We start from the raw sequence: 25,800 nt of genomic DNA on the forward strand, positions 1-25,800 counted from the left end.
CTCATAGCGTATTACATTGTTTTACAAAAACAAATATTTAAATAGTCATTCCTTGCATTCTCTAACTAATACGCTTAGTTCCCTATACAGTATTATTAAAAGAAGACCAGTCTAAAGCTATCTGAGTGACTCAAATTTAAAGAGATCATCATCATCCATAGCCTTTGACCTCCCACTGCTGGGCATATGCATTTCTCGAGCAAAGTTTTACGGTCCTGAGCCAGCCGAATGCAAACTCGACTCAAGATCTAATCTAATCGAATATATATCGAACTTAACTGTATAGAAAATTATATTAATAAAAATCCTTGTAATAATAAAACTGTATCCCTTGTTCCAGGTGAAACAATAACGCCAGACAACTCGACGATCACTCGCGTGCTGCCGCTGACAGTGACGCGTGAGGAGTTGGGAGGCGAGCTGACCTGCGTGGTGAGCTCCGCGGCCCTGGACGCTGATATCGTGAAGAAGATCAAACTTGATGTTAGAGGTAAGGGGTTGGAGGAACTGCCTTTATTAACACAGGATAAACATAAAAGGGTAATAGTAATTTTGAATTCATTGAAATTGACGAAGGCAGTGAAGTCAGGTAATTTTTTGAAAAAACCTTCTATTGTAATAGGGTTTAGAGGTTTGTTTCAGCGTTCACAAATATGTAGTCGCTGTTAAAAATAAGGTTTGGATTCCTAAAAAGCACAAAAGCGTTTTGAGATAACAGACACCCACGCGTCTTAATTAGGGGCTTAAGCTTTGACTTAGATTTCTACTGCTGCATAATTTTTTAATTTTAAAAAAATCCGATATTTTTGGCTCCATAGGTAATTGGTGATTTCACCACTTTTCTGCAAAATTTCTCCTGATATCCTACAGCATTTGTTCAAATGTTCTTCCTTGCATCAGAATTTTACTTTTCTTTCCCTAGGGATACTAAAATTAATACTATTTGATCCACTTCAACTGTCACTCAAGTTGAAACCCCACTGCGACCTACTTTTATTTAAATCCAAAGAACTTGTGTCAAAGTTAATTCTAAGTTACTGGTAAAGCCGCAGTAAATCAGGCTAAAATTATAAGGGAAGCTATTCCCAATGGGTTGGGATGATTAAACTATTAGGGTGATTATTTGCAAGTGGCTGAGATCGGGTTTCGGGAGTCGGCTGGTATTTAGATACAGAAAAATCCATCATAAACAATTTTTATAAGATTGTACGGATGAAGAATTAATTTTGTTCGGGATAACTGGAAACATACAATCAAATTTTATAGTGGAGCAGTCAAACCCTGAATTTAGACTAATTGCTTATACCTTATCTTAAAATCTTAAAAATATTTGTTGTATCCAACCTGTAATCTTGCCTATCCATATTCTTCTTCTAACGGTGCCACATTGCGAATTTTCTTTAGGTTAGTTTTCCCCATTAAAGTTGTCTAGATTACAACCAAAACAATAGGTATTCAAATTGAGTAATATTTTTTCAACCATTCGTTTAAGACATATTATCTTACACAATCTCTAAGTAATATTTTCCAACAAAGCCCAATAACCATTATATTCTCCATTTTTTCTCAGAGCCGCCATCTTGGTCCATGTCTGTATAATTGAACTCATTAATAAAATAGTATCAGCTGACTTAATGAAAATTTATTCGCTACGAAATAAAACACGAAATAGTCAACGAATTAGAGTGGAGGGCTCACTGTAAGGATTTAGCAGTTTTCAACTTAACTTAAGATGTTTTAAATAAAGATACGATGGCCGTCTTAAAGACGTTAAGTATGTAATGTTAAAGTATATAATTTTTTAAATAAAAACTACTGCGCCAAACTTGATGTTATTTTTATGGGTCGAAATGACAATTTTTTAAATCAACATAACATACTTTTGCGTTTTTCGAAACAACAAAAAAATTAAAAAGATAAAATGCTTTAAAGTTTAGGAGAGGGACTTGTAACTTAACGCGATTGTAAAATTTATGCATAATTATGTAAGTTCTATTCACTGTAATTTGATAAATGCATGCATTGCTTTTTATTGAACTACAAGATGGAAATTTAAAAAAAATGTCATCCTACATCCCTATGTAGATGCATTAGAGAGTACGCGATAGTTCTAACAGTCGGGTTGCTATTGTAGCTGGTCATGTAGATAGCCCCATAATGTGGCGCTGCATGACCAGACATCGACCAGCATTTAGTTATATAAAATAATATTTAATTAATTCTAGAGTTTTCTGTTTAGAATTTATGTTATACATAACTATGGACTATTATGAAATAAGTCTGAAATAAATATTATATTATTATTATGTATCTCTTTTCATTCACGGGCTAACTTCATGAGAAGAGACCCGGTCCTTTTTAAAGGCGTGAACGGGGACACAGGTCCAACGCACAGAGGCCTTCTTGAGAACTTTAATATACAATGTGATGGGGTATCTACTAGGGATCATTCACCTCCGCTCTATGGGAGAACGGACATGAAGAATCCAAAGTAGATACAAAACTATTGCAAGAATGTGTGTATGAACAATTAGGCTATTATATTATGATAAGTTATGTGGACCAGTTAGTTGGATTTTCCAGAAAACTATGACACCTGCCCCTCTACACATGGTAATGTAAATAAATTGGCAGGCGGTGACTCGCCACTCACTAGATGGGCCCCCTATGATACCGTCACGATTGACAGCAGGTGGGCAACACCAGTGCGAGCGGCTAGGGGTGTAGAGAGGTGCGACACCGATTTCACCATCGCGGGTCACAGACCCGGAGCGGGTTTCCTCGTTATTACGCCATTAGACACTTCCACCCCCGAGCATATAGCTCTAGCGACCCCTCTCTAGCCAGCCAGTTAAGGCAAGAAAGAGCTGGGAGTCCCCATAAAGAGTGACCCCCTGGGGCATTCAGGTTCCGTTGTGTCGCTACTCACAAACAGCTCGCCACAAGCTGCCCTCGGATGTATGCTCCTACATAGACCTTCAGATACATTTTTTATTTATATCTCAAGGTTTGGAAAAGCATACTAATATGCCCTCTGGTCTTGCGTTATTCCCATGGAGAGAGAGAACGACTAGCCCCGAGGGGTTATTATTATTATTATTATTTATTTGTATCTCTTTTTAGTGACGGGATCACTTCATGTGAAGAGACCCGGTCCTTTTTAAAGGCTTGCACGGGGACACAGGTCCAACATGTAGAGGCCTTGTTGAGAACTTTAATCTAAAATGTGATGGGGTATCTACAAGGGGCCATCCACCCCTGCTCTATTAAAGAACAAACATGGACGACCCAAGGTAGCTACAAAACTATTGCAAATTGTAATGTGTATAAATAATAAGGGCTATTGGTATTAATAATGTTAAATGGAATGGTTTTCTTTAAAGCTATGGAAAACTATTATTATTTCCTTTATTTCATTAAAATACATATAAATTACATTTTTAAATATATATAAAAAACAACATACATTTAAAAATATAAAAAATAGTGTCCAACCGGCAACGGGAACAGGGCCCAAGCTGCCGGTGGTCAGGGCTCCAGAGAGAGGAACCTCCTCACGATGCGCGCCGTGTCCAGAAGTACCGCTTTCTGAATCAAACCCTTGACCCAGACGCCCAACGAGAGCCTCCGAAGATGTTGATCGAGGCTCTTGGCTATTAAGCCATTGGCACTTACGACTATCGGGACAATGATTGCCGAGTCCACCTCCCACAAGTCGACAACCTCGTGAGCTAAATCCAAATATTTCAATTGTTTTTCTTTTTCTGCTTTCACGAGGTTCTCGTCATGGGGGATAGTGATATCAACAATCATTGTCCGACGCTCTGATCGATCGATCACCACTATATCAGGCTTATTGGCAACAATAGTCCTGTCAGTGATGATAGATCGATCCCAGTACAGTGTGATATGACCACTTTCGAGAACTGGGTCGGGCACATACTTATAGTACGGCACCTCAGATTCCACAAGTTTGTATTTCAGAGCAAGCTGCTGATGGATAATCCTGGCCACTTGGTTATGTCTGTGCAAGTATTCACCGTTAGCAAGACGAGAACATCCCGAAACTATATGTCTCAAGGATTCACCGGGACAGTGACATGCCCGACAGATGTCAACTGTACCATCCTTAATTATATATTTTCGGTAGTTATTCGTCATGATAACTTCATCCATAATTGCACATACAAACCCTTCGGTTTCTCCAAAGAGATCTCCGAAGCGTAGCCAGGCCACGGACGCTAAGAAATCTACATCGGCCAAGTGAAGGGTCCGATAATAGCGTCCGTGTAGCTCCTTGCTTTGCCATACATCTTTGCGGTCTTTGACGCTTAGTACGATAGGTTTGTGCCAGTTCTCTTTACCTAGAGAGAGCGGAGTGAAGCCCTTATCCACTGCCACCACATCTCGGTGCATCCCCACGTCCACTCGGAGGAAATACTCCCTGAGGTTACATACCTCGCGATTATGGAGGGTCTTGGCATTTAGGAAGCCACGACCCCCACACTTTCGCGGGATATATAACCTCATTACCGATGATCGCGGGTGGTGCATTCGATTTGCGGTGAGCAGTGTGCGGACTCTTCTATCCAAGGCGTCCAGTTCGGTCTGTGTCCACTTGAGTATGCCAAAGGAGTACATTATCACTGGCATGACCCAACCATTAAAGGCACGCACCTTGTTACCGCCCGATAAGGAACTTTTTAGTACCTTATTCAGGCGGCCAAAGAAACGTGTCTGTAACGATTGTTTCATGTCAGCGACATTAATGCCTAACGCCTCTGACATACCCAAGTATTTGTAGGTTTCCGTTGAGGAGAGGGACCTAAGGTTTATAGAATCCGAGAGCTGTATGCCCTGGGATTCTACAATCCCACCTCGTTTTACATGCATGACTGCACATTTGTCAACACCAAATTCCATTCTGATGGAATTACTGAAGCTTTCAGTAATCTTCAGTAACTTCATCAGTTGCAACTTGTTGGAAGCAAACAATTTCAGGTCATCCATGTACAACAAGTGGGAGATTACCTGGCTTCCTCTCCGCAACGAATAGCCCAGCCTTGAATTCTCAAGCAGAGTGCTAAGAGGATTCAAGGCTAAACAGAACCACAGGGGACTCAAACTGTCACCTTGAAATATTCCCCGCTCAATCCTAATAAGTTGACCGCTCTTTTGGATATCCCTATTATTATTATTATTAAAAACTAAAAATAGGCAGCACCCTGTATCATCTACATTTGAAATGCTTTTATTTTCATAATTGATATAATAAACACCAGGACAACAAGCTTCAAATTACACCACCCCAAAGCTATTTGCTCCGAACATCTTGTAATTACTAACATACACCAATTCCCACCAATTTTCGTTTCCAATCATTATAAACATGTATGTAGTCGTACATGTCTCCCATACATTCCCGAATAGTTTGCACCCTCGCTCTCAAAGGGACCATTTTGACTCGAATCTCGGATCTACTGAATGACTAAAGTTTCCCAAACTTGTTTATCAATTGGCTGGTTATTGGTTTATGCAGTATTATTGGATGGTAAAAGGATGTTGGGGTTATATGTTGAGGTTGTATTTTAATCTTAAAAGATGGTTTGTTTACCAGACTAGACTACATTCGAAAACTTGAGTTTGAATAGGCCGGGCAAAGGTTAAAAAATATAGTTATGCGCGAGTCAAACTCACTTAAGGTTTTGTGCAAATAGGCTGAACAAAAACAAATCGGTTAGGTGTCAAATTTCTCTGTCACCAAAATACTATTACTAAATATTACTTTACTAAATCTACATCTTCAATTTACTTGTTGTTATAGCAGCAACAGAAATCAATGTCATATATTTAGTTATTTCAATTTTCCAATAAGCTATAGCTTTCTTCCAGTTATCTACCTAATATTATGAAAAAATCTTCAGAAAATACCATTTTACCTTAAAAACCTACCGAACGCAAACTACCCAAAATACGAACATATCTCAACCTTGGAAACTTGAAAAGCAAACCCCTCAAGCATACAAGAATTACACGAAAGGCTTCCAAGATTTCATGTACCTAATATAAATTGAGACCAAATTACTCTAAAACAATTAGTGTTGTACTAACATAACATGCCATGTATCGATATGTACCATCCTTAACTAACTTCGACCCTACACTGGAGTAATTTTCAGGGCCCGCCCGATAAATAGCGAGCGTATAGCTAATAAGTGGGAAGATAGTGTATATAGTGATGTGAAGTGATTTATCGATAGATTTAATTGGTTAATTTTATAAAATTATAGATGTGTAATCAGTTGTCTAGAACTGATATTACAAGATTTGCTTTGTTTGATTATATTTATTGATGTTAATTTTGCTTAAAAGTCCCGTATATAATGTTTTACATGGTGGCATTTCTTTGCTTGGCAGCTTAATACATTAACGTCATTTAATAGGTGATAGTTCTTGAAGTAATATATTCTACGGATCCCATAATTATCTACCTTTGCCTTAGTACTTAACAATTCATCCAATTGCATTACAAAAGCCCTAACATACAGCGGAGCCTATAAAAGTGCAAAGATCTGTAACTACATAAAATATATTTCTGATTACGCAATAAATATCGATATCGACCTACCCACATCACTATTGGTAATGGGGTCGGGAATTTTACCACCTTGCAATATTGGGGGTCGATAGGATCTCATGGGTGGGACGCTAGTGTTGGACACTACACGAATGTGTGTATGTAGCAGGCACTTAAGAAAAATATGTATTTTTGTGAAATTTCTAGATTGAACTGAAGCAAAACTTACGATAAAATTCTGCAAAAGTGAAAGAAAATATCTGGTTTATTGAGTGGGTTCTAAGGAAATGTTGTACAGTGTAACTATTAGTTATTTATACTGCTGTTATTTATATTTGTACTTCCATAACATGCAATTCAACAAATCACATCAATTGAAAACCCAAAGAATAGAAATATATATTTTTTCTATAACGGGTTCAGGTTTTTTTCTTATATCTTATTAGACATTATACACATTTCTCAATATGCAATAAATGCTGGGTAATCTATAATTGACAACTGTGTAGGAGGACCATGTCACATAATCCTAAACTTAATATTGATGGTACGCAAAAGCTATGCTCCCTCGGTAGTATTTCGATAGAACTAACTGTTAACTTTATATTAAAACTTTAGATAATCTCACAAATTGGCTAAATTAATTTATTAAACCCACTTTTACTCTTATAAAACATATTTTTCAAAGAAACTCAACTTCCAACATATGCAAGAGGACTCATTAACTATCCTCCTTATTATCAAGTTAATTACTTCCTGAGAAACAGCTTAATAGTTCAAACGTACTCACGACCTGTTACTTTGCGTAAGTTTGCATTAAACTCTACTAAATGTTGCAATTTTAGGAAGATACTTAAAGTCAATGGAATCGTAAGATAGGTATTAGCATAAAACAATTTGTTTTCTTATCATTATTATTTTTCACTCCTGCAGTAAAGAATTTAATTTGTCGCGGGGAGTTTCATAAACATACAAATCACATGAATAAGAACACCTAGAATGAGAACAAGCATTCGTGGAAAACTCAAAAAGCTTGTCCTACGCGGGGATCGAACCTGCGACACGTCGCGCACAGTAGATTTGGCGTGGTGACCTCAACCACTCGGCTGTCTATGCAGTCAAAAATTAAGTTTTCACGAAATTCTTTGGGAAAAACATGTTTTAATATTTGACCGCTGTGTTGGTCCAGTGGTTAGAGACCTTGGCTGCTATACTTGAAGTATATAATATGTATTAAGTATGTAGGTGTGTTTGTCAGTTGTTTAGTACCCATAGTGCAAGTATTGATAAGTTTGAAGCTAGATAGCGTTTATTCATAAAGTGATTGTAATACGTAACAATATAATGATATTTCCCATCTATAACTGACCTACTGTAAGGAAAACCTTTTTTAACCAAAAAAATGATCTTCTTAATGGCCCCACTTGATCAATGCGTCCGATTAATATACGAGCCAACTATATTTATTAAAGTTTTAGAAAAAAGCAACTTTGTGTATTAATTTTCTAGAAATACTACCAAAATCCAAAATTCCTAGTCAAACCGCGACGTAATATAGAAAGTTGTTACGATAAATGAATTAGGGCCCTAATACGCACCAATTTGTCCTCCGCCTAATAGATTTTTCTCTATATTTTTACTAACATAGTTATTTAATATTTTCCTTAGGAAAATGATTAAATATTTATCCTGAAAGATTACAAAAGCTTTCTTTCAAAAAGGTCTCATAATTAACAGGTCTTTTCTTTTGTGAATCTTTTTCACTTTGTTGAATATTTCTTTGGATATTTCTGCAAATGACTAATTTTAATTAATTGCCACACCTTGAGCGGTCTTTGATGGATTGGTTGTGGGTCTGAGGGTAAATAGGTTCTCTTCTCGTACAGTGAACTTTGTAATTACAACAATATTGAAGTAATGTTTGTGCTATTAATTTATGCCCAAGATTCTTGAAATGAAACTACTTTTACGGATTTTATCGCGGTTTAATTTTAGATTTTAGTTCCCGTTTCGATACCTGCAAAGGTTTCGAAACGTCGGGAACTAAAATCTCAATTCAACTCATTTCAATGTCTAACATTCGCGTAAACCTAAGAAACCACCTAAGATTCTTATCCGATCCCTGCGTATGTCAAATATTAGTGTGATTCATCATTGCTTTAGTCTGGGAGTCTGTTCATGTACACCCCGGGATAAAATGACTTAAATTCTTAAAGCAGTAGATTTTTTTTTATTTGAAATATTACTTTATCATATCGTTAACGTCTGCCCACCAAATAATAATATGCCCCATAAATAATCAATCTCAAAGATACATAACAAGTCATCAGTAAAAGAAACACCTTTACCCAATGTTTTCCAATTTGTCCACAAATAACGTCTTAATTACGAAAGCTTTCAGTAATCAAAAGATATTTCTTTGGTATCAGTTTATTGTGTCACGTCTCTGATTGGTAACTACTGACACCGATAATGGGGATACCTACCTTATTATTTTCCTATTTATTACTAATAAAGCTTTTGTTAATACGTAATATTTGTCTAACATGCAGTAAACGTATTTGTTTTTCCATGATATGTATCAGTGTTTAATTAAAAAATAAAGTTATTTGACAGTTCACTTCAGAAGTTGTTACCAAGAAAGCATTTTAGCTATTGCGAGTCAAACTCGCGTCACTGAAAAAAGGTTTTACTATTTTACAATAGTTACAGAACACAAATAATTATCAGAGGAACTTTTACGTTTGGATACAGCCTGATGACAATAGGACAGACAGGCAGACTGCAGAAGTTTTATAACAGGGTTCCCATTAAATCCTTTGGGTACAAATCCCCAAAAATCCGTGTCCAAAATCGGTTAAATGAACCACGAGACCGCTAAACAACAACTCTTTCCATACGATTCTGTTAAGTTCCAAACAAATTCCTATATTAATATACAAGTAAAGAAAGTTCAAGAAAACGCCGACAAAACTCTTTTATTCATAGAAAAGAAAATTAAAACTAATAGAATGAAAAAACTTGCTGCGATCCAAAAGTTGGTCCTTTTAGTCTCGAAGGACCAATCCCATTTCAGGATGAAACGACCACCACTATAATACGTTCAGTCTATGGCCGGGGGGTAGACCATAAAACAGACACACTGATCTCGCATTTTTTTACTACTGTAAAAATGGGATAGGCTTGGTGTCAAGATCATATCAAAGAGATTACATTTATGATACCTCTAAACTCTCGCACTAAAAAACATGCTGAATTTCAGAATAAAAATGTTGGACATTTTCTCTGAAAAATAATTTTAAATACGATTGGATTTTTGAGGGGCTTAGAGTGCACCTGCTTACTTTATTACCTTGTAGTTTGTCTAGACTGAAAAAGTCTGAGGTAGTAAGTTTCAGCTAAGTGGGGTTATATGAAAATTCTATGACAGTATTTACAGTTTTTAAATTTAGGTTATAATGCATCATAAAGTTCGTATTGCTGTTTATATTGTTTGTTTTGCTTAAAGTCTTAAACGGCAATTTGGATAAATTTTGGTTTTGAATTACTTGAATTTTGTAAGGCTTTTATACCAAAATTCATATGGGAATACCGCGGACCGAAATTACCAGTCTTTTAATATTACTCTGTAAAAACTGTATTTCTAAATTAAAAAAAAGAATCATTTAAATCGGTTGATTCTTGAGAACCCCCTCCAGTTACAAAGTCAGTTGAAAAATAATTTATAAACTAACGTTCATAGTAAATAACCACGTGTTTTCCACATAACCTTAGCTAGGTTTCAGTCAGCCTAGCACGTAATATTACCCTCTAGGTGTTTATCTAGTTGTCTAGTCAGACCTGAGGTTAAAACCCGTTGATTGGCTGAATAGACTATTGAATTGACTACACGAAAAATGTTCTCGAAGGTTCGTTAGCGAATTGCTGATTGGCAACGTTTCTTCACGGCGTAAGCCTTTATTGATAGACGTATATTGTATTTTATTTGCAAACATAGCGTTTTTTGCTAAAAGGTATCTTCATTTGAATATATATAGGTATTTTATATTGTAGTGTTGTACTTCATGTGTTTGAAAATCTTAAGATGAACGAGCTTTGTAACCATTTTGTTTCTTTTTATTGATCTTGACTTAGGATGCGTGCAACTAGACTCATTATAAAACGACCTATTTGAAATAAAAACTTTTTGATTGAACAAAAAAACAACCAGTACTTCAACATTATTCCATGCTTATAATTCTATATTAATATTCTAGTAATTTTACAATTTCTCTCATTTTGTTTTTTTTTTTAAGGTTCCGCATTATTCAACTGAAACCTCGTCGCGGGTGGTTTCACATTCACAAAGACACCTAGACTCAAAACAAGCATTCGTTGCTTACCCAAACGCTTGTCCTACGCTGTTTGTAACATAATCGACCAACAGACCCCTACATAATATTTTACATTACAAAAATAAAATTTATTTTCCAGTGCCTCCGAACAAGACTTACATCGACGGCGTAGGAGAGCACGCGACGCAAGGCACCGTGCTGACTGTGTCCTGCGTGGCTTCGGGAGCCAGACCAGCCGCCAAGATCGAGTGGTACAACGGCACCCAGAAACTGAGCCCCGACGACCATAATATTAACGTGAGTACTTATGAAATATGAACCTAGTGGATCAGCGATACGCCATAATTTTATCCTATTACAATTGTGAAAGCGAGATGGTGAAATACATGGCGTAAGGTGACATCCCTCTTCCACACCTCTTCTAATAAAGTGGTAGGCATAGATTTGGATATTTTTATAATGTGAATGTTGAATGATACCTAAAATGACATAGATATCATTGTGCGAATGACTTATACGACGAATAGGCAGTTATTAAACAATTTTAAAAAGTGACTGACCGAAAGGGCTTCATTTTCTTATTTATTGTATTTTATAAATATTATCAATGCGACCATATGTTGTTACATCTTGACGTTAAAACAACAAATTTTGATGAAATTGTAGAAAACATGAAGGTAGCTGATACCTTGGATTAAACTATAGGCTACATTTATTCGACTTAAATTCAATAAATTATGTACAAACATCATAGTAGCGATTTTATTCTCAAAGCAATTTTTTGACAAAATCCCAACAGCTCTACCACTACTTGAGATTAAAACAGGAATAATAAAACAATCCTTTCAACAATAGCCTCGAAAATCAAGATAACACTTCAGCCTATAATTATCTACCATCTAACCTCGGAATCAGCACTAAATTAGGCTGACAAGCAACTTTTTCAGGTAGTTGTCGAGCCGACACGGCAACCTAATCGACAACCATTTCCTCCCTAATCAAACAACTGCCTAACTGGTTGCCTTTGAGTATTAAATAGTTAAAGAGCTCGTGAAACTAAAGAAAGTCCCAAATTTCAGTTAGAATTGAAATGAGTTTTTTTTTTAAGGTATAAGGATGGTTTTACTTTTTGCTTGAGTGTAATTTGGTTTGCTTGGTTGGTTTGCTACTAGAAAATGGATGATTATTCTGTCTTCAGTCACGAAAAATCCTGAACTAAATGACTGGGTTCGACGTGTAGCGTATTTGATCCCAGCGTAAACAAGCATTTGTTTGATCAACGATGGCTTGTTCTCAGTTTGAGTATCTTTGAGCGATTTCCAAATCCCTCGTGACAAAGGATAAATTATTTAACGTGTGAATGTCGAGAGTTTAAAAAACAGTTTTTTTATTTAATCAGAATTTATTACGAGCCTACTATTTAAAGCGTGAAGATAAAAACCTGTTTATACACGTCCCTGTCACTAATTACTGACGAATAACAAACCAAGAAGCAATTAAAACACCTCTTATAATTCATACTCACTCGATCCCCGAAATTCAAACGGACAAGAATTAATTAAGCCTCCTAAATGATTGTTTTACTTGCAGAAAGTTTTTTAGTTAGTCCACGCACATTCTGCAGGTGTGCCTAAAGTTTCCAACTCGAGAGGTATTGTACCGAAACGAATACAATTTCATTTTCAGTTCGAAAAAGTTTTTTCTGGAAAAGGGAAAAACGGGTTTCGTGTAACAATCGGAGTATATTGAAATAGGAATGGCCTGAAGTGGAGTGGATAATAGGGATTCCTTTTGTGGTCATTTCTGGTATGATTTGTTTGTAGGGTCTGTGGTCCTTTAGATCCGATTTGATCTTAAAACTAAAAAATGAATATTTTTGTCTTATCAGATTCAGTTTAAAATGCTTAACTAATAGATCATCATAGATCTAAAAAACATTTATTAATCTGTAGTTATATTTATGATCTGTTTCAAACGTTTGTATTTCTAAAATACAGCAACTACTTTCTCGTTCCCAAATCTCATTATAAATTTAATCTAATAAAAAATACATATCACAGCCTGCTTGACATCTAACAAAACACACGGAACCATTTCACCCGACTACACTCACTTTAATCTACAAGATTTCATTCATCAACCAAGATAAAGCAATTTCACATCACCGCAATACCTGTGTATAAATCCAACTCAAACAAATTATGTTTATTTCCTACATTCTGTGACAACCCTAGCACGAATTTGTCTTCATTACCGAATTTAAACTAACTCACGTACAACGTCTCATTGCAATACGGGACGTCTGAGGCATATTGCGAATGGCGTAGGGTTGTCAAAATTTAGATCGTGAATATAAAATATGGGATCTCTGTTTTATGCCGTGATTAAAAATGTATGGGTGTTTTAATGTCTTTCGGGCGAGAAGTGTCTTTGTATGAGAACGTAATATGTGTTTCGAGTTCCAGTTTTATGCGACAGTTAAAGACTGCGGTTTTATTTATCGTAAATTAACTTTTCATTGCTTTGTAGTAGGTATTGTATTTTTCTGCTTTTATGTGAATATGGATATTCAAAATTTCATCTTAATTTAAATAAAACGCTTAATATCTATGCTTTGGCAATTCGCTATCTCACACTTCCATCTGTTTAGTTTTGACAACCCTAGAGACGTATTAGGGGTGTCAGTTTGCCTGGTATTTCGTTACTGATTACCGGGAATTTTGACGTTTCCTGATCTTGAATTGTGTATCATGTATCTAGCGTTGTCTATTATCTATACTACCTGTACAATACTTATATTTGTATACTCATAGGATACAATAATAGAATATTAATGAAATGCAATATAAAACTGGAAAGTCGGGATTTAAATCCGATTGAAAACTGAAATAAAGTTTTTGTCTGAATTCTTTAAAAGATTGGCAATTCATTTTTTCCAAAAATCCGAATATTCAGTGCAAAATATAAAAGACATATTTTTTATATGGATGGTTAGATTTTCTCATGTGCGTTGGCCTACACGGTGTCATCTATATTCACTATAGTTGTAAAAAGTCTAAAAAACATTTTGAAATCTTCAATAAATTGTTGTTTTAAAATGCTGAAGCAATTTTTATATACATAGGTATTTGCAATGTGTTATTTATTGAATTGCATAAGATATTTATTTGTGCAAATATTTTACAAACTGTGTAGGAAACATACTTGTATGAACTAAACTTATTTATACAATTACATGCAATTGAATGTTTTCTTTCCTTTGTTTCATATAAATAAAATCTCGATGAAACGTAATCAAATATTTTTCTGTCACTCCAAGGATTATAATTATTTCCAATCATAGAGAAAGTACAGACCTGCTGTCCACAGATAACGTATGCAATCAAATGCAGGGAAATTTCAAATGAAATTTTAGAATAGGTGTTTATCCTAAAGGAAAATATAGTTTAGTCATTTAAGATATTTTTTTAGTGTTCCAATACTTATCCTAGCTATTATAAAACCATATTATCATAGCCTCGCCGTATTGCAACTCGCACATTTTCCTGCACTATCTAAATGGGCCTTTATAATTTCTGCTAAAACATTCTAAAATCTTCGAGAACATTCTGGAACATTCCAAAATGTTCTGAGGACTTCCGAAATTTTCTGGAAGCTTCGAAAACATCGGGATTTCCCACAAGGTGTGCCCCGGCTATACCTAAAGCTACGTATCTCCGATGTTGTAATTTCAAATGGCTGAGGAACAAAATTCTCGCAGTCACTGCCCACCTGCCACCGCTCGGACTCAGAACAGTGAAAGGAATGGAGTAGTACGTTTTTTATGATAAAAAAGATTTATTTTTGTTATTTAAGGAGTGTTAGTTTTTCTGTGTCGCAGTAGGTTATTTTTACTTATGGACTAAATATCGACCAAATATTTTTTAAATAACGTTAGTTTTTGGATCATAATATCCATTTTGCGCCCTATCTTTCCACATACGATCTAAAAAAGAAACTGGTTTTATATAACGTAGTAAACAATCCAAATGTAAGATTACGAGTGACTTTAGAGTAAAAAAATAATGAAAACAAATGAAGAATAATTATTTTGCTCCAACCTAAAACATTAAAATTAATTAGTTAACAACTCTTTCAATAACATACTTTGTAATATAAAGAAAATTCTAAACTGAGTGACTGTAAAAAATATCCATCACAAAATTAGCCACAAAAATACCAGCTTTAACACGTCTCCACTCACTTCACTAGCCAACCAAGGTGGCCACTCCAATAATTCAAATTCAATAATTCTCACAAATGAAACGGCCCTCCGCCGGCGTCTAGCACAATTTTATATTTCTCCTCACTGGCTGGTAGAAACTTTCTACCTTTTCTATTCGCGACTAAATGGGAAAATGTTTTGAAATTTATTTTTGACGTCCATTGATTCCCGTCAGACGAACCAGATATAAAGGATTCTGATAACGTTGAAAATGAATTTGTTTTTTTAGAAAGAACTGATACGAATCATGTTTTTGATGATGAATGTTTATTTACTGAAGTTTATTGATCTGTAGATGGTCATTAACCTACTAAATAATCTGATTAGGAGACAGACGGACGATACGTAAAAGCAACTTAGCTTAGTTCCTTAAGAATTAGATTAGATGACTAATATAATCTTTTCCATTGTTCCTATGAAATTGAGCTGATTATTTATGTTTATTATTGTTGATCGACTTTAAGCTATAATCACATTATTAATTATTGCGATGATAAGGAAGCCAATGGACTGTTACCCCGAGAATCTCAAAGTACAGTGATTAGCTCAAATATGAGACTGGTTTATCGATAGACAGGGGTTAACGACAAGATGACGATTATTTTTCTATGGAAGTCATGTTAAATTGTGGGTCCCGGCTATCATTTATACATCTTTGACAGTCGTTACGGGCAGTCAGAACCTAGAAAGTCTAACAATCAGTCTTACTAATGGGTACCGTGTTGCCCAGGTAAATGGGTTGAGGAGGTCAGATACGCATTCGCTCCTTGTTAAACATTGGTACTTAGCTGCATCTGGTAAGACTGGAAGCCGACCCCAACACATTTGGGAAAAGGATGATAATTTTTGCCATATTTATATGATAATGACTATGACAAATAACATTAATGATTTGATCAACAATAATTACTACTCAATCATTATAATCCCGACTATTCATTAAAATCATTGTTCGATTATCATCGTTTGTGCTATCTGACATAAAATTTGTGTCAATCTGTTTTGTTATTGCAATTATTTATGTTTATTGTATATCGTTGTTAAATCCTTTAAAGTTTCGTGGTGATAAGTTAAGCATTTTTCGCGTGAAAGCGTAACAAACACACTTACATTTACACCTATAGTATTAGTAGGGATGAAGTGCTTTACTACTTGACAAGTATTTTAAAACCAATGCATAGCCCCACAAAAATGAAAGGGTAAATGACATTGCTATATGGCCTATGTATCAATTCGACAGTCGATGACAAGATCAGGGCCCAATAGTGGACTTGGGCCTAGTTACCGACCCTCTAACAATTATTTTTCAAATATTCCAAAACACCCCTTATATTACCATGTTAATGAATGCTAATCCAATGCTTTAATATAAACCAGAGAATACCCTTAAAAAGGTGAAGGGTTTTTAAAAAACAATTCTCTTGATCGCCCCGGATTGATGGTGGAATAATACGAGGTAGCAGTTTTTACGCCAACCCAAAGTTGACAGTGAGAAATTGCAGGATTAATTTCTTCCTCGTTTATTTGTTGAAGTTGCTAAGTCTCTTAGTTGGAAAATTTTTTCGTCCGAAGTTGGATGGTGGTGAAATTAAAAAATATACTGTGAATATAAATTGTGGATTGTATTTTTGTTTCGAATTTACTCGAAGGAGGTTGTTTTTGTTCGGAGGGTAATTTTGTATGTAGTTTTATTTTATTACAGAACTAGCTGTTGCCCGCGACTTCGTCCCCGTGGGTAGAAGATATAAGTTATGATTTATAATTGCCCTGTTTTTTTCACATTTTCCATTGTATCTTCGCTCCTATTAGTCGCAGCGTGATGATTTATAGCCTAAAGCCTTCCTCGATGAATGGTCTATTCAACACAAAAAGATTTTTTCAATTTGGACCAGTAGTTCCTGAGATTAGCGCGTTCAAACAAACAAACAAACTCTTCAGCTTTATATATTAGTATATAGATTAGGTAATGATTTATTTAAAAAACGACTACCGCATTAAATAATTAAATCCTTGTTGCAAACACTCGGCTATGCGTGCAGTTTGCAGATTGTTGAGATTGATTTTGGATGCTTGACCATTAGGAGGTTTGAGGAATAACATGATTTTAGTCTGGGACGATTTAGGTCAGTAGGGCTCACGACAATACAAGTTTCCTTCAATCATAGATTTTAGTATCCAAACGACTACCTTCCAGTCACAGATGTTCGTTTATAGGCACGCATTCTTGGAGACTATATACCATATATTATCACTCGCGTTGTTTCTTGTACTTGCTGATGCAGGTCAAAAACATTTCCATGTTGCGCTCTCAAGGTGAATTGAATCTTAAGATTTTCATCCCGTAGAATGTTGTTCTACTGAGACAAGACCGCCACGTTTTCCCATCACAACATTGCATTTTTTACGTGCCATACGAAATTGATAGACATTGACGAAATGAAATTGACAAATACCAGTTAAACTGGAAGTTTGAGAAAGGGATACTAAAAATAACCTTACATTCATTCAAAAAAAGTTTTTCACGTCTTTATCATATTAAATACAGAACACCATTGCAACCTTTAGTATCTCAGCCATTATCACAAATGTTATACTTAATTTTTAATGTCTGCTGTGGAAGGGATGAGCATAATAATACCTTCCTTACAAAAAATAAAGAGCAACAAGCAATTCTCTCGATTTTAGCACAATAGTACTGGGTTGGTGCAAGTTATTTACTTCGGCGTTTATTATTTACCCTACTACTATTATAAAGGCGAAAGTTTGTAAGTATGGATGTATGGATGTTTGTTCCTCTTTCACGTAAAAACTACTGAATGGATTTGAATGAAACTTTACCACAATATAGCTTATACATCAGAATAACACATAGGCTACAATTTTTGAGGTTTTTAATGTGAGGTCGTAAAAAAACACATTTTTTACGCTTACATTGCAAACGCTGACTGAATCCTACAAGATAGATAGAAGGCAGGTATAAATTATAACTTATATCTTCTAACCACGCGGACGAAGTCGCGGGCAACAGCTAGTTATATCATAAGTCGTCATGATACAATATAAAAATTCAATCTCTTGGGCAGTGACCTCGATGGCGTAGTTGGTAAAGCGCTGGTGTTGCTGCTGGTGGAGTTACAGGTATGAGTCCTGTCTCAGAAATTTTAATGCTATGGGGTTGAGGTTCAAAAATTGAAAAAGTGTTTTATTTGTATTTAATTGCAAATAACATGGCCAAGTAGACATACATCTATACTAATATACTCTTCAGCTTTATATAAAGCTGAAGAGTTTGTTTGTTTGTTTGAACGCGCTAATATCAGGAACTACTGGTTCAAATTGAAAAATTATATTTGTGTTGAATAGACCATTCATTGAGGAAGGTTTTAGGCTATATACCATGACGCCACGACTAATAGAACCGAAGATACAATGGAAAAAGTGGAAAAAACCACGCGGACGAAGTCGCGGGCAACAGCTAGTAATTAAATAAACTTTCGCGGTTATTGTTAAATGGTAGATGACCAACGGTTTATATAAAGAAAAGCTCAATCCTTTCCAACAAAATCGTTTGATTTTAGTGCTTCCAGTTTCAAAGAAACACCTTCTAGCTCCTAATTTCTTAATTCCCGCTGTCAGCCTAAACCTCAGACCTCAATCTACGCAGACAAGCAGAAAGTAAACGAAAGAATGAAATACGCGGCGCACTTTCTGAGATGTCGTCTATTAAAATAATTGCAACAAAGTTTACCCAGTAAACTATGTGCTGTTATCTTTTACAGCTAGTGATGGAGCAGGGTCGATAGAACTCAAGGTTATTTGTCGATTAATTTACCCCTATCCCTACTATAAATTAAGTAAGTTTATTATTTACGCTTTCACGCGAAGAATACTTAATCGATAGTCATGAAACTTTGCACACATGGTTTTGGAATGATAAATAGTAGGTTTGTTTTAATCAAATGAAATGATGAGAAATTAAAAAATAAAATTATGCTTTATTACAGCAATATCACGTAGGTGGCTCTTAGTTGCTCTTTCACACAACAACCATCAAAACGAATTCAGATGAAACTTAGTAAACAGATAGTTTATAACTAGGACTAGACACGATAGTTTTCATCCCAATTTTATGTTCCCGTGGGATAATTTGCGATTTGTAGCGAGTGAGCCCGCGGGCAACAGCTAGTAACTTTACATCAAAACCATACGATAACATTTAGGTAAAGGTCATCATTTTGACAACTTATTAAAATACGTTTTTTGTCAATTTAACATGACAAGAAATTAGAATTACATTTCATAGATATTTTGATGTCGTTATTACGATCCTAACCTTAGGCAATAAAATGTTATTTACTTTGTGAAGGCCATGTTTTATAAAATCGTTTGTTTCTATCTTTCAATATCATTAAATTTTATTTGGAAACTTGAATAGAGGAATAAAATTATTTGAGTGTCTTTTAGATACGTTATAAATTGTTTTACGATCGCCTGGCCTGTAAAGGCAGGTATCATTCAGCAATCATTCTAACTGAAACTTAACAGCAAGTATTGTGATTGTTTTTGATGAATCTATTGCAGCTAATAATCATCCGTTAACCATAATAATTGAATAAGGAAGAAGGTTAATTGAATTTCAATCTTAGAAACGGCATCATATTTCATTATTAAACGCCAGTCGTGAAATATAAAGTAACCATACCTTTAATTTCTTTTTTGTTCAGCCGCATAAAAATCGAAGAGAGGCCAAAGGACCTGCCTTTGGCCTCTCTTCGATTTTTATAGAATAGACTAGAATATAGAAATGATTGATAAGAGGAATGAAAAGAAAAGTTAAATGTGATCAAAAAAACATTTATTAATTTTTTGATTTAAATACACGTAGTGTTTCATTTACTGAGACAATAGTCACAATAAATCAAGATAAAAATCATAATAGAACTATCGATATCGATAAGCCGTAACAAATTAGTAGAACAACACTGTTTTTAATTTGATCACATTGCAAAGCGGACAACAAAGAAGGTTTTCCTTCACTTTTACGCTTATTTGACTCCAGAACCATGAATCGTCGTATCTTTAACTTTTTTCCTTCCCTTTTTTCTTAACTTTGCGACTTTTTCAGACCTCGATAAGAATTGTGCTGAAAAAAATATAACGTACAGTTCTGACGCCATGTTTTAATTTGTGGTGAATTTTTTTCATTTTATGCATAACAATTGTTTAGTGTAAGTACTTGTACTCAATCGTCATTATCCTCGAAATCTGATTGCGTTTTACTGACTTACCTAAATATTTTTACCAATATCTATGGATAAACAGATAGTCACGGACTATATCCTATACGTGCGTGTCATTATCCGCACAATTGCCAATAAACGCATCACTTAATAATTATAATCTGATGATAAACATTTAATTTTGGAAATAACTTTTTATTTACTCAAAAAACATATAATAGACCCGTATTGAAAATGCTACTTGAAAGATTTACTTTTAAGAAAAGTAACAAGCAACAAGCGTGGCCTTTTCCCAACTATGTTGGGGTCGGCTCTCAGTCTAACAGGATGGAGCTGAGTACCAGTGTTGTACATGGAGCGACTGCCTATCTGACCTCCTTAACCCAGTTACCTGGGCAATTCGATACCCCTTAGTAAGACTAGCCTTTAGACTTTCTAGCTTTCCAGCTTGTAGCTAACCGTAAAGACTGTCAAAGATATATAAATACCTTACAACCGGGACTCTTGCCTTCCGAAGTGCACAAGTTGTTGGATTCCTTAACCAATGATCGATCAACTTGTGTAATTTTAGCTTAGTCATGGGCTTCTTTCATTCTCTATATTGTTTAAAAACTTTTGGGAAATCGCTTATTTCACATATACTATATAAGCAGACCTGCGCTGTCCCATATCCTCAAATGCAAAGATATTACTGAAAAAATAACGGTAGGATAGGGTCCCGGTGTCTAGTCAAAACGTGTTTCAGTCAACCTATACTTATACCATGCTCGTCACAAAATAATATTGTAATAATGTGATCGAACCACATTGTCAGGTCCAACAGCTGGTGACATCAATCGTGCTGTCATCCCATTCTTAATTAAAACATCGCACCGCAGTGGGAAATTCAATTTTGCAAGAATAAGGCCTACTGCGATGTATAATATACTGGATATGACACTTATATAAAGTGGTCATATTATTTTGGCACAAGGTGCAAGTCATCAACATTCTCCAAAGTGACTTTATTATGTTGTCAAGCTCAATGATCGACAGTAAACCGACTTTACAGTCAACCGATTCTTTTAATTCTATTTAATTTGGATTTACTTATGTAATGGACGATGCACCGATAGCAATAGACTTTAGAGAGACTAAAGCACACACATAAGTACAAAACATTTCTTTTTTATTTTAATTTTGTGATGAATAAATAATAGTTTTATAAAAGCATTTTAGATATAATATTATTATAGTTTTAGAATAGGCTACTCTCCAACTTCTGTGCCCAACCGGGTCCATATTGTATCTATATTATAAATGTAACACCTGTATTTAACATATGGAATGCTATAATAAAGAATTGAGAAAAGAAAAGAGTGAAACAATAAAAAAGAGGTCACTTAATATGAGGTTGAAATAAAAAAGGCCTATCACACAATATCACAAATTAATACTGTTCAACAAGTTTTTTTAACTTTCTATGTCTGATTATTTTTGGACCTATAATCAATGTTATGATAAGCCTCTTCCCTTCCACCTCATATCGTTGTTCCGCTAATGGTGTGGGGAATTAGGTCGCGGCGCCATTTTTCATGCTATCACCGAGTCTCCTTGTGCCCAAGAGGCGTTATGCCATAGTCCGATACAGGTGTACTTATAGGCACTTTGTGTGTTAATATGCTGTTGTATTCAGTGAATTTGTATATGCAATGGTTGAACAGGCAGGAGTTGGAAGTAAATGTTGATATCCGAGTAGAATAATAATTGGGATACGGGCAGGGGAATGATCATGATGATGATTTGATGGATGAAATGGTCAACAAGAAAGCGAAAGCGAAACTAGGTGACATTGACGGTTCCGAACAAATAGGATAAAGAGAAAAATGGCCGCACATCAAAGTATTGACAGTAACAGACATTTTTTAACCTGTTTGTTATTTTATTATTTGTTGTTAAAGCGGCAACACAAATATTTCATACGTCATCTTTGAAAATTCAAACTGTTGAGCTAAAACGATTCCTAAGATAAAACCTGGGGAAAGACATGCAAACAGATGATAAGACGAACAAACAACGGTTCTACAGTAATAGGCTTCCCCATTTTCCCTTTTTGTACAGAACCCAAAAAAATAGAAAAAATAAGCACTTACTCAAATATTAAACTTAGTTTAGTTCCACTTAATTTTAAAACAATATTCGTTTCGGTTTCTTTCGTTATACAAAGGGCTACCCTTTGCGTATTCATTATTAATGTGCCTCCTATCATGCGCAGATGACTACAAAGCCTTCTAAAACGCTTTTTAATGTAAAACACAGAATTTTGTTTAGAAATTAAGGGATTTATTCACATTTATTTAAGTACGCGATAGGCTGGCAAGCTCGTTTAGTGATAAACTTTGTAATATTATTTTATTTAATGATAAACATTTATGTTATATGCGACACGTGTTAGTGTCTGTCTTATTATATCTCAGAAAAGACTAACGGGTTTGGTAAAATTTCATTCAAAGATTACCAACCATTTGTTTAGTTAAAATACTTAAAAACATGTTTTCTAAAAACGTTGAAAACCCGACAAATGTCCTACTAATGTTATAAATGCGAATGTTCGTACATGTCTGGATTACAGAAGATTGTTCCCCTTTCACTTAAAAACCACTGAACGGATTTAGACGAAACTTGGTACACAGATAGTTTATAACCAGGATTAACTATTTACTACAGGTACTTAAAAAAGGGAAACAATCTCAGTGTGTCTTCAGTAAAACGCCAATCTACAAATGCAAAACAACAATGAAGATTACCAAATCAAATTCACCTCTGAAGAATATATGTTCGTAAAAAGGCACAACAAGATTGCTTACCTTTTTAACCGACTTCTAAAAAATGAGGTTACTCTTTTCAACCGTATATTTTTAGTAAGTAGGTACCTTAACAAACTGAGTACCCTTACTTAATCACTGCAGGTGTAGTTAATGAATTCCCGAAAAAGCTTTATATTAGTAAAATACTTGATCATTGTAAACAGGAGATACGAAACAATACCGACGGCATGTACAAAGTCTTTAATGTTCACTCTAACTACGGTAATCCGATTAAAGAGTAGTGATGGGACATGCACTTCCTTTTATCGATAAAAGACTTTCAAGAGATAGTATTATTTTCTAGATCACTTTTAGCGATAATACCGTAACCAAAGGATCAAATTGAAACCCTATTACTGAGAGTCTGCTGTCTGTCCGTCACCGGGCTGCTGATGAATGGTGATAGCTAGACAGTTGTCACCTTCACAGATGATATATTTCTGCTGCCATTATAACAAAAAAAATCCTTAAAATAAAGCTTAAGGTTAACAAAAAAATTTAAGGTTATAAATTTGTTGATATTAAGAATATTTGTAATTATTTAAAACTTCAGTGGCGCGAGTCCGACTACCACTTGACTGTTTTTTTTTTGCTGGAATGCATTTGATACGAAATAGAGAAGCAAAAAGTATCATAAAATATTTAACATCGATAGATACTACTTGTCAAATGACAACGTGTCCCATCACTAAGCAAACAAAAAACTCTCAAAGCGTAAATTCCAACCAATTAAATGCTTACAGCGAATATTTTTCGCGTCAAAAAGCGAAACATTAAGTATAATAATAATCCATGGATGTAATTTCACTTTGGGAACTCGCTCAAACCATAATATATGCGAAACAAAACAAATCCAACCCCTTCAAAGTTGAATGAAATACGGGAATGAGAAAAAAGAGAAAAACTGTTTAAAAATAAACAGATTTGATGCAATTATACTTGTTCTTGTTTACCTTAAGCAGTAAAATATATTATACACTAATTTTAGAGTTTAGAATATTGTATTTTTAGTCATAATTTATGTACTGGGTAGAATAGTCGAATTGTAAGTAAAAGACATTGCTAAGATTGTCATCACTTAACTTTCTTCACAACGCCATCTAGTCCCAAACTAATGCTTGTATTTTGTGTACTGGAAACTAATAAAAATGTACTCATACATTTCTAAAGACAGACACTGAAAAAAAATCGAGTTCATCACACAAATATCCTGGGTGGGATTCAAACCCACGTCCTCCGGAATAGCAGTCAATGCCTGCAACCAATAGACCAACATTCCAGTTAAAACAACAAATACTTTGACAGATATTGTCCATTCATAAATATGGCTCTAAATGTTTAACAAACAGCGTAAACAATCAAACAGGTTTTAGTCAAACCTTTAACAACGTTTGACCCAAAATATATTCGATCATCTCTCGAATTTAGATCACCAAGGAGGTTACAAAAAAACCTAACCCCTATTATCTTAATGCAGGAAAAACTGAAGAAAAAATCCAAGATGGCCGCTTCCCGCCTTTTCCACGTACGCCATTAATTTTAAGGCGCGTTTTATGTGACGTCACTTACTTACCCCACAAAACTTTGCCGTTGACATTCTGTATATTTTTGACTGAATTGAGTTTATAAGACTTAGAGGCATAATGCAAATTTTATGTATGTTGGTTTTTATAAAGTAAATGGTTGGGAGGGAGTTTAAAGATATTTTGATCTTATAAGGATAGAATAATTAAGATTTGACTATACTTTGCGCTGGTTCGGTTTAATGAAAACTGTTTAGGTACACGAAAACATAAAGTTTAAATATATATTATGTATGTATACGTCTACGGATTTAAGAAAAATATATTTCTAGGGATCCGTAACCAAAGGGTAAAGACAGAACCTATTACCAAGGGTCCGTCGTCCACCCGTCTGTCACTAGGCACTTATCGTGTATCTCATGAACTTTGATAGCAGTTCGAATTTCTGTTGCCAATATAATAAAAAATACAAAAAATTAAGATCAAGGGTGAGCAACGCTTGTAACGGTAATAAATTTATTAGTAGGAAAAAAAATAATTTTGCCTTTTGGTACCTACATATTATGTATTTATTTATCTCCCAACCTATATGTTTACACTAGCTGTTGCCCGCGACTTCGTCCCCGTGGGTAGAAGATATAAGTTATGATTTAGGTATACCTGCCCGGTTTTTTCACATTTTCCATTATATCTTAGCTCCTATTAGTCGCAGCGTGATGGTTTATAGCCTAAAGCCTTCCTCGATGAATGGTCTATTCAACACAAAAAGATTTTTTTAATTTGGACCAGTAGTTCCTGAGATTAGCGCGTTCAAACAAACAAACAAACAAACTCTTCAGCTTTATATATTAGTATAGATAGATTAAACCTATTTGTGCGGAACCTTCACCATCATGAGTCTGATTCACACTTGATTAATTATTTGAATTCAAGATTTTAATAAATCGTACCTTTAAAGACTCTTAAAACTTATTTCAGACACAAAAGTCAATACTTGTAAGTTGCAAGTCGTAATT

General features: G+C 35.0%; 1 protein-coding gene across 1 annotated transcript in view; it reads left to right on the forward strand.

Annotated features, from left to right (window-relative positions):
• LOC113505070 overlaps positions 1–25,800 on the forward strand; it is a 117,852-nt gene that overhangs the window by 72,725 nt on the left and 19,327 nt on the right. The window contains exons 3-4 of the mRNA XM_026887577.1: positions 341–490; positions 11,051–11,208. Of these exons, the coding sequence (XP_026743378.1) occupies positions 341–490; positions 11,051–11,208 (308 nt within the window). The remainder of the gene's footprint in view (positions 1–340; positions 491–11,050; positions 11,209–25,800) is intronic.

This window comes from Trichoplusia ni, chromosome 24, assembly GCF_003590095.1.
Source record: "Trichoplusia ni isolate ovarian cell line Hi5 chromosome 24, tn1, whole genome shotgun sequence".
Classification (NCBI taxonomy): domain Eukaryota; kingdom Metazoa; phylum Arthropoda; class Insecta; order Lepidoptera; family Noctuidae; genus Trichoplusia; species Trichoplusia ni.